The sequence below is a fragment of the Priapulus caudatus genome, unplaced genomic scaffold (assembly GCF_000485595.1).
Source record: "Priapulus caudatus unplaced genomic scaffold, Priapulus_caudatus-5.0.1 Scaffold343, whole genome shotgun sequence".
Classification (NCBI taxonomy): Eukaryota; Metazoa; Priapulida; class Priapulimorpha; order Priapulimorphida; family Priapulidae; genus Priapulus; species Priapulus caudatus.
In genome coordinates, this window is record NW_014577404.1 from 146,957 (window position 1) to 157,226 (window position 10,270).

The following is a 10,270-nucleotide window of genomic DNA, read 5'->3' on the forward strand; positions in this document are numbered from 1 at the left end:
TAAATTAGATACAATATAGTCAATAATTTAACCCAACAAGAGTAGGGTTACGGACCAAGGATAGTTCGGGGACCCGGCAACACGCGGTACCACTCTTGAGTACAACAAGAGTCTGTACAACATGAGTAGGTATACCCCTACTCTTGTCGTGTTACATTATTGTATAGGGCCTACGTATTACGCTGTGGCTATATGCCGGGCACGGTCTTCGATTTCCTAAATGCCCAGCAGTTCCTAACCCTAACCCTAACCCTAATCCTTGTTTACTTGAGATAACGCTGAAAATTAAAAACTGCCGGGCATTTAGGAAATCGAAGACCGTGCCCGGCAGCCGTCAGATATATGCCGGCTGCCGGGCATATAGCCACTATGTACGTATTAACACAAATTGTGTCCTATAAACAGTTTTAATCTGACGCTATTCCAGGATAGTGTCGGGTTAAAAAAGATTACAGGTTCAAGATTTATTGCAATATTGCTCTAGTGACATATGGCTCCAAGAAACGGTCATACAGCGAAAGACCTTATTGGAGAAAAATATGACTGTGAATATGATGTGACTCGCTGACCGTGGCACGTACATCACGTCTGTGACTGCATGTTACTCTTACGGTGACGTGATGTGAATATGAATAATGTAATGACCATATTGAGAAAGATGTGTATGAACGTTAGCCGCGGCACTGTCTGCATACAGGCACAGAACTATCACTAATCGGACCTAGCTCTACCAGTAAGCCTCTTCGGGCTCCTGTAGTGGAGCGAAGGGGCTACACGGGTAGAATAACTTATAGCTAGACCACACTTTGCGACTGTATACATAGGTCATGGCTCGTGGCTCTAGCAAGCCAAGAAAAATATATGAATGTTATACATGGTTATATATGTTATACAATGTTATATATGGTATTCGACATTGTAAAGTGTTACATTGTGTTTTTGGCTAACATTGTAACAAGTAGTCTGCAATCCTTCCATATGGCCACTATAAGTTACACATAATGACATAATGCAGATGGATGAAAGCTACAGTGATGGAGCTAGTCTCTCTCTATGCAGTGAAAAGCAAACCAAGCACTTGTGACTATAATATGGCATGTGAAATCACCATTGTAGGTTTACACTTGGAGGTATAAATTATGTCTATGGCTATAGCACGACAACTCTGTCCACTTACTGTTACCAGTTATAATTAACCCACTTTATGCTCCACTGTCCATGCTATGTAGACTACTAACTTGTATGCTACAGTCAATTCCAAGCTCAATAGAGTGGGTCACTCCCATTTAGCATAATACAGTAGTCAAAACTAGGATATATAGGTATAGGCTGATAAGGATATCCTTCTTTCCTTCATGCTTCTACATCTAGGTTATCAACTATCGGTGTCTGTTCTTACTTGTCTTTCACAGCCCTCCTGATTAATTGCCAGGAGAAGCTATCATTAATTAATGATTTAAGGCCAAAATACACCCCCAAAGATAACCTCATACTATAACATTTAACTTTTGGGGAAATTAGAAACCGTATGGGTTCCAACTAGCTGCACATTTCACACTTATGGTTTTTGGTTTACATAATTTTATGATTAGTTGTTGTCATGCAGTGTATCCTTGCCTTTACCCAAAGAAAGATATAATACTAGAGATATTTACAGACTGAGAAACAAACATGGCTTATATACCCTATCTTGTCTGTATATTTACTTTGTTGTCACACCCACCAACAAACCTGCAGTTCTGTTGCAGTTACTTGCATGGGTTATGGCATGCATGGTTATCTTCACATACATGTGTTTGGGTATCGGGTTTAGTGAATTAAATGATTGGCTCCAGTTATGCTTCAAAAATCTTATTTATTACAACATCTATCCAACTTATACTTTAATAGCTCTACCCTACAGTTAGCCCTTTAATTTTTTCCCTACAAGACATCATGCATGTGGTGAAGTAACGTGGTACGATGTAGTCGTAGAGCTATCAGTCCAACCGTTACTTTTAGATAGTGAGAATCTTTGGTGAGTCAGATAGTTATGTTACTAACTTTCATAAAAATTGTGCAGTTCATGTGGTTTGAAAGCCTCTATATAAAATTATGGGGGAAATATAATGGCAGGTGGAAAATATATATGATCGTATTCGTGCAAAACGATATTAGCAAGATGAAAACGTCTTCTGCATACAGATGAATGTTTTCGATGTTGATATCTAATGTGCAATCACATGGCTGTAGCCAGGGGGCTACAAACGTCTTTATTCAAGTATTTGAAAGTGAGTAGCTTGAGCTTTCTTAATTCTCAGCGCAACCCTCACGATGCCTGCATCTCTCTCAAAACCAACCAAACCGGTGTGACATATTGTTTGGGTGAATATTTCAAATGCTGTATTTTACACATGTTTGCACAACACTTGTTGTAATATTTAAAGAATTTTGTAGCATATTGTGAGACGTGTACAGAGCATAGTAGGTTGCAGTAGTTATATACACAATTCAGGAGTTTGCTACGTGATCAGGTAGGCAAACTGCGAGGCAGGCATGCAGGTATATGCAGTAAAGTAAGTGTGTATATATTATAGCCAAATATATATTCTGGTACATCAGTCCAACAAATGTACACTGCAAAGTCAGGTAGATAGCCATTGATTGATTAAACTAGACTTGTGGTAGGATCTAAATCATTCAACTTTATTTATTCTTTATAATATTGCATTTTCTTCTCTGTTAATGGTCTTCTCTGTTAATTTCTTCTCTGTTAAATTTCTTCGCTATTAACAAGGTAATCAAATTGGAAATTGTCCACAATTGATTAAAATATTTATGTACATGGGTGGAGCTAACCCATTTTGCCTGGGGAACAAATCCATGTGCGGATTATGTTCTAGGCAGGTATATGTAGGTAATTCGCTATTAACCATGCAGCTGCCCCATGGCCTCCAGCCACACTAGTAATACGCCCCTGTGTAAGTTAAAAATTTGCTGAAATTTTTGTGCCTCACTATATTATATCAAGAGTACATAATAGGAGAATTAATTAACTCCTATTATGTACTCTTGATTATATTATAAATTAATTAACAAAAATGCTTATTTTTCAGACTGTTGTTGTATGTATTGTTGTTGTTCAAATTGCTGGATGTATATATAGTCTTTTCTGCACAATTTGCATTTATTATGCTTAATTGAGATGCTGTAAATTGTGTTTTACAGGTAGAAAAGATTAAACGTGCCAACAAGCTATGGTCGAACGACACACTTTTTCTGAAAACGCTTTACATTCCTTTGGAGAATCAAGAAGACATCATGACCGTCGTGAACGGCCTCAACAATAACACAGCAATCCTAAAGACATCGCATACAATGCCAGAACGTAACCGTTGTACGGATATTGTGTCTGAGGACTTGCATGCCCAGCAGCTGGAAACAGCGCGTTGCTGTGACCAGCCTTGCCTTGCTGGTGGCATCCTACCGATTGGTAGTGATGGTAGTGATGAAACTATGGATGAAAACACTAGTAAATGCAGCACGGGTAGTTGGTTGGAGGGATGCAATCGCCATGATGAAGAACTGACGGTCGAAGCTCTTTTGAGCAAGATAGACAATAATACAGATGCAATTCGCAAGAACGTGGAAAAGTTGAAACTGAATTCAGAGTAAGCTGAAGCCTATTGTTTTCCCCATACCTTAAGCAACAGATAAAACCTTTCTGGCAAAATGTGATTGGATGATGAACTTACGGTGATTTGCCTCCAGGTGATGATTACAGTGTTAAAGTGTTGCTCTAAAATTGTATGACTATTAATCTTGTTTCAGTTTTCCACAACCCGATCTGCCACCTGCGAGGCAAGCAGGTGTGGTTAGACAGAGACGGTCCCTGCGGCAGACGCCGGTACGACCATCCGCGACGAGCATCCTTGTGAAGGTCAAGCAACCTCTTCAGCAACTGCGCCAACATGGACTGCATAGCAGAGGGCAGAATGGCAGTAACGAGGCAGACGTTGAGTTGAAATGTTTCAATATATGCTGATAATGTGGTTATATGTTACCATATCATCAAGAGTGCATCAGTAACTATGTAATAATATAAATTAATATGCTCATGATATCATATCGATTGTACGGCAGGGATCGTGACGACGGTGATGGTGATGTCAGGTACCATGACGATGGTGATGACAGCCGGGACTGTGATAACGATGGTGGGAACCATGATGATGCATACAGTGCTGGTGAAGCAGAGGCTGACAGTGCCTACATGTCTCGATCAACAGCATCCACCAACACAAAAGGCGACTCATTTTCAGACGACAGTGGCTGCGTGTTCATTAAGGAGATTTCTTCAACATCACACCAGCCACACAGTGAGGATAGGGCACCACCACCTGGCGTTGTTGGTTCCTCGAGTAGCGGCACGATTACTGTGAAGTCGGTAACACAGAATGACAGTGTGACAGGGAAACGAGAAACAACTAAGGGTTCTGATGGCGTAGCTGCTGTGAGTCGGGGCGACAAGAGGCCACCGATGGCGATTTCACAGTACAATCAAACCCTGATGAGCAAGTCACAGCTGCTGCTACAGCAACAGCAAATGCAAAAGAGGATGGATGATAAAAAGGTATTGAATTGTCAACATGTGCGCTACTTGAGAACTGGTAAAGAAAGTGTGACTTGTGTAGCAGGATGTCGTGGCTGGTAGTGATGACCAAGATGTGACTATATTATAGTGTAAATGCCTGTTTCACCACTTTTCTTTTGACAGAGACTATTTCATTGCGCTGGCAAAGGCCTTCCAGATGGTGGAAAGAAATTACTAGATGATATTGATGAGCTTCAACGTGGAATCTCAGCAATAGCTCTGCGAGTTCCCCACGCACTAGAGAGTGGTATGTTTTCCCTATGCTCCCTGGATGCATGTAGTGTGGAGCATATCTCATGTCCTTTCCCCTCAAAACCCTGTTAAACTATAACCCTCACCCTGAAGAAGATTTCGACAGCTGTCTGTTTTTGATATGCTGTAAATACCTCATCTGTTCAAATAGAACCAACATGCTTGCAGGAAGTCCCTGAGTTGCAAATATTGGAGTTATGAATATAGTAAATTGTGAGCAATGCTTCATTATTTATTTTAATAATAACAAACCAACTGTAAACAACAATAAACTGACCATGGGCTGCCAGCCCGAATCAAACTATACTTCCCAAAGTGAGTGAATACTGACTTTCAAAATGTTTTTTTTAACCGATCATGTTCAATATTTGAAAACTTCTTATACCTGTTTCTTGGATGTGCTTTTAACAAAGGCATTTTGTGTGTGTCACAGTTCCAACAGCTGCAGGGAAAGTGTCATCTAAGGTGGAGACAGCAAATATGGTAGCGCAGCAGTCAGGCAATAGTCTTCAGCCCCTCATTCTCACGCATGCTGTTCCTCTCCCACCACATGTGTTTCAGCAGATGTATGGAGGTAGGTTGACTGAACTCAACTGAGAATTGCTCGGAAGTTTAGGCTTAGCTAGTAGGTTCTATCGGTAATTTTGACATTCTTATGTAGTTTCCAATTTTTGTTAGTGTAAAAGGTGTTTGGCTAATAGCTAGGCTCTTTCAGACTCCACCTGTACTACATTGTGTGTATAATACTGTACAAATAATTGGTGAGTTACCAGCAGCTATCAACTAGACCAAGTGTAATGTTTTATACAATTATTTTGTGTTGATTTATTATCATCTGGCTTAGACTGTTATTGTCTGGGAGTTTCTTGTGACATTTAAACACTGTAGTGAAGGTGTTGTGTGTTAATTTTGGGATGATGTGCATATCATATCTTATCTATCTCAGCCTCCGTACTGCCAGCATAACAATGGCTTCATTGCAGACAATCCTCAGCTGAACACGCTGTACGATGGCGGCAGAATGAATGCAGCGCGGCGAAGGGAAGTAGCCGCCGTCACGGCCGACGCCATCGAGAAGCTGCACAGGTATGTTCACACCTTGCCCATCATATAAGCATTGCCCGTCAGAAATAGCTAAACGAGCCAGGTCAAACAGAGGTCAGGGGGACATAGACCCTACGAGCGTGACTGAGACACCTACCTGTGATCTAGATACAAATCCATGGTTGAAATACCTAGCTGTGATTGGAATACCTACCTGTGAGCACTACTACTACGGCACACTACTATCAAACCGATCAAAAACTGTGCACACTACTAACCACTTAATCACCACTAGATTGCTGGGGATGTACCAAGACAAGTTTGTAATTTCTGTGTGACTGGAAAGTTTGTTTGTATGGATATTTTCTTCTATACCCTAACCTGTAGATTGTTTCTGTTTTTAATTTTTCACTTTAAGAATCACCATGCTTCCTTAAGACTGGCACTCGTGATGGGCCAAACAAGGGTAAAAGCTTTTACATTTGTAGCAACACTGTGAATAGGTGCAATTTCACACGGGTTGCTCCCAAGTAAGTAATGTGCTGCCATGGTATACCCTGTATTTGTGTAGTTCTAAATTGCATGCAAATTTTAAATATTAAAGTTCAATAATAAGTTTTATTATGTATTGCCATCACCTTACTAATTACTGTGCAGGAAGTTTTTATCTGATCTATGGTGATGTCATCTAAGTTCACACTATAATTACTAGAATACTCACAGATATTATTAATTCTTTATGTTAGAATCCAGCCAATGATGTGCAGAGTTCACTCATTGAACATGGTCGATCTACAATGTCGAGGCTCCTCATCATCGGGGGAGAATGGGTATTCTTTCTTTTTGTTTCTTTATGTAGAAATATTTATATTAGAAATATCTCTGACTCTCTCTCTCTCTCTCTCTCTCTCTCTCTCTCTCTCTCTCTCTCTCTCTCTCTCTCGCTCTCTCTCTCTCGCTCTCTCTCTCTATATATATATAGAGAGAGAGAGAGAGAGAGGGAGAGAGATATTGTATTATTTACTTTCAATTCGCCAAAGAATACTATTCCATGGTGTCGAGTTTTATCTAATCGTGTTTAAGAGCGCGTCATATTCTTTTATAGTAATAGCATCGGGTAAATTACAACACACCTACAGGGCCGTTGTGGCGAATATAATTAGCTTACAGTGATTTTATACCTGAATAACTCGGCGCCGTTATGATTTAGAAAGGTATGGTACATATACACAAAGCTCGACCTGTACCGTATGTGGTGATTCATGAAAATCCTTTCATGCACAATTTGTTGTCATGACATGGCATATAAAATGGACTGAAACGATATGGCATGGCACGTGTGGCAAAATAACTGGGTTTCGACGATTATTGTTTAAATAAATTTATAATGTATTACATATAGGCCTACAGGCATGAACAAATCTATACAGTCAGGAGGATGAGAATATCTAGTGTTATTTTACTCCTGATACAGTGTGTATGCGTGCATTCTTCCGTGCGTGCGTGCGTACGTGCGTGCGTGCGTGCGTGCGCATATATATATATATATATATATATATATATATATATATATATATATATTATATACATATGTGTATACAAATTTTGTGATAATGGTAGTTGATATGCTGTCAATATAATACTTAATTTTATTACATGTGAGTTCACAGTCAGCTGGGCTACTTCTAACTGCGACTCTTGCATGCTGTCTCAAGAATTGTATAAATGATTTGTGGATAATCAAAAATCGAGTGTCAAAGTATGCTTAGTTGTGTTAGTAGTGTTACTAGCTGTTATATATTGTGTACTAATCTTGCCTGATCTAGGATAGTGTATGATGTATCTATGTCTAACTTGGTCTTGCCAGGTCGCATGGTCGAGTCACACCGCATACAATATGTAATTTTTACAGTCGCAACGATACCTGCCAGCTTCTCTCGCAATCAAAGTAGCTTATAAATATGTATAAAAATACTCTCATAATAATGCTGTCATAGATGATGCCCACTCAGCTCACATGATTTAGTATTTTGAGCAATTATATTGACACGTTTTGAGTTGCTTTAATTAAATTTGCATGATTCCTCTAACCCTGCAGTGTCAGTTAATGCAAATTGATTAGTAGAATCTCTGTGAGATACAAGTTTTAGTGACAAACAGATCATTTATATATATATAGAAACGCACGGAAGACTCTAATACTATAAAAACTGTGTCATCATCATACGCATCTCTGATACATAGCTAGATGAGCATGCAACAATGTAAGCACGAGTGACCAGCTTTATTATAAACTAATGTGGCTACCAATGACGTTAACTTATAGATTCTGCTTTCTGAGACTGGAACGAAGTAAGTCCTAATCACCTTATACTAGGTATGCAATTGCAATCTACCTACATAAAACAATTTACAGCAGATCTCAGCTTGCGTGTTTCAGATGTTCGCATGCATTCTAGCGGCTCGAAGTACCTCATGCTTAAGACAGATACTCTTAGACTAATACTCTATGACTAATCTTAAGATAGGATACAGATGACGCCTTTAGGGGAAACTACGCGGAACTAGAAAAGGGAGTTTTCCGTTTTCCATTTTGTTCATACGCGTAATCTATCACCGGACCTGTACCGATTTATATATAATATATATATATATATATATATATATAATATATATATACTGCGCACGCACGGCACGCCGACGTTACGCACGCAGCGCACGGAAGAAAGCACGCATACACATCTGTATCAGGAGTAAATATAACACTAAGATATCCTGTCATCCTCCTGACTGTATACGATTTGTTCATGGCCTGTAGGCCGGTAAATAATGTAATACATTATAAATTTATTTAAACATGAATACGTCGAACCCAGTTATTTTGCCACACGTGGCCATGCCATAATCGTTCAGTCGCATTTTATATGGCCATGTCATGTCAACAAATTGTGCATGAAAGGATTTTCCATGAATCACCACATACGGTAGCAGGTCGAGCTTTTGATGTCATTGTATCCAGGATACCTTTCTAAATCATAACGGCGGGCCGAGTTATTCAGGTATAAAATCACTGTAAGCTAATTATATTCGCCGACAACGGCCCTGGTAGGTGTGTTTGAATTTACCGATGCTATTACTCGATAAAAGCAATATGACGCGCGCTCTACAACAGATTAGAGGTAGAAAGTACCGGTACACCATGAATATAGTCTGTTGCGAGAAGTAAAGATAATACAATATCTCTCTCCGCGGTCGTCTATGATATATCTATTATATAGAGAGACAAAGCAGAGCAGAGAGGAGTATAATATAGTATAGTATATATATATTATATATATTATATATATATAACTATACTCTCTCCTCTCTCTCTCTCTCTCTCTCTCCTCTGCGCTCTATATATATATAAAATATATATAAACGATATATAGAGAAATAGATAGGGGTAGGGGTTATATTATTATATATATATATATATAATATATATATATATACTAAATTATTTGGCTATTAGGCACACCAGTAACTTATCTACATATTATCAAGAGCTAACAATACACGTATTATTACCTCTTGATATTAATAATATCAAGAGTCCATAATAGAAGATTCTATTGTAAATCTATTCACTTCTATTATGGACTCTTGATAATATCAAAAATAGATCATCTACCATAATAGTGACGTATTTTTGGTTATATTGTAATGAAATCAATTAGTAATCATTAATAATATGTAGATAAATTCTTGGATGTAGTTTGGGCAAACACTTGCAAACACATGCCTGCGAAGGGCATGCAAGAAGGAAAATGTGTCAGCGCAAACGTTCTCACCACACGCAGCATAATGCACATCCAACATGCAAGCATGTATCATGGTTAGAGTAGCCATAGTTTCAACTTTACATATAATTCTCCTCTAGACGAGGACTACACTAATTTCTTATAATCCCCTTTAGAAATACATACAGTTATTACAGTTATTACAGTTGTTATACAGTTGTTATTACAGTGGATTGTTACTTTGTAATGCAGTTTAACATAGAGTACGACCATCTGAATTAAGATTTACTGACAATTTACTCAATAAAATCCATCTAACATTATTACATACGCATAACGTGCACATCTTCAATGAACTGCTTGCTTCTATGAAACAATATCTGAGTGCATCAACAGTTTATAAATAATTTAATATTAGTACACTTTATATATATATATTATATATATATAAAATGTACTAATATACTATACAGTGTATAACTATATACTAGTATATATATATATATTAGTATATACATATATATGAAAGAGAGAGAGATGAAGAGAGAGGAGAGAGGAG

The 10,270-nt window shown here is 38.4% G+C and overlaps 2 protein-coding genes across 2 annotated transcripts in view; both read left to right on the forward strand.

The window, feature by feature from the left end:
* Positions 1-3,207: 3,207 nt before the first annotated feature.
* Positions 3,208-4,109, forward strand: LOC106809296 (lysM and putative peptidoglycan-binding domain-containing protein 2-like; the record flags this gene model as incomplete). Its single annotated transcript, XM_014812336.1, is given in 2 exon segments — positions 3,208-3,650; positions 3,811-4,109. Coding segments are annotated over 2 exon segments (657 nt in total), but the record flags the coding sequence as incomplete, so codon positions are not given.
* Positions 4,097-10,270, forward strand: part of LOC106809292 (transcription termination factor 2-like) — a 19,709-nt gene continuing 13,535 nt past the window's right edge. Inside the window, exons 1-4 of the mRNA XM_014812324.1 lie at positions 4,097-4,612; positions 4,757-4,880; positions 5,319-5,459; positions 5,869-5,971. Coding sequence (XP_014667810.1) covers positions 4,097-4,612; positions 4,757-4,880; positions 5,319-5,459; positions 5,869-5,971 — 884 coding nt within the window. The remainder of the gene's footprint in view (positions 4,613-4,756; positions 4,881-5,318; positions 5,460-5,868; positions 5,972-10,270) is intronic.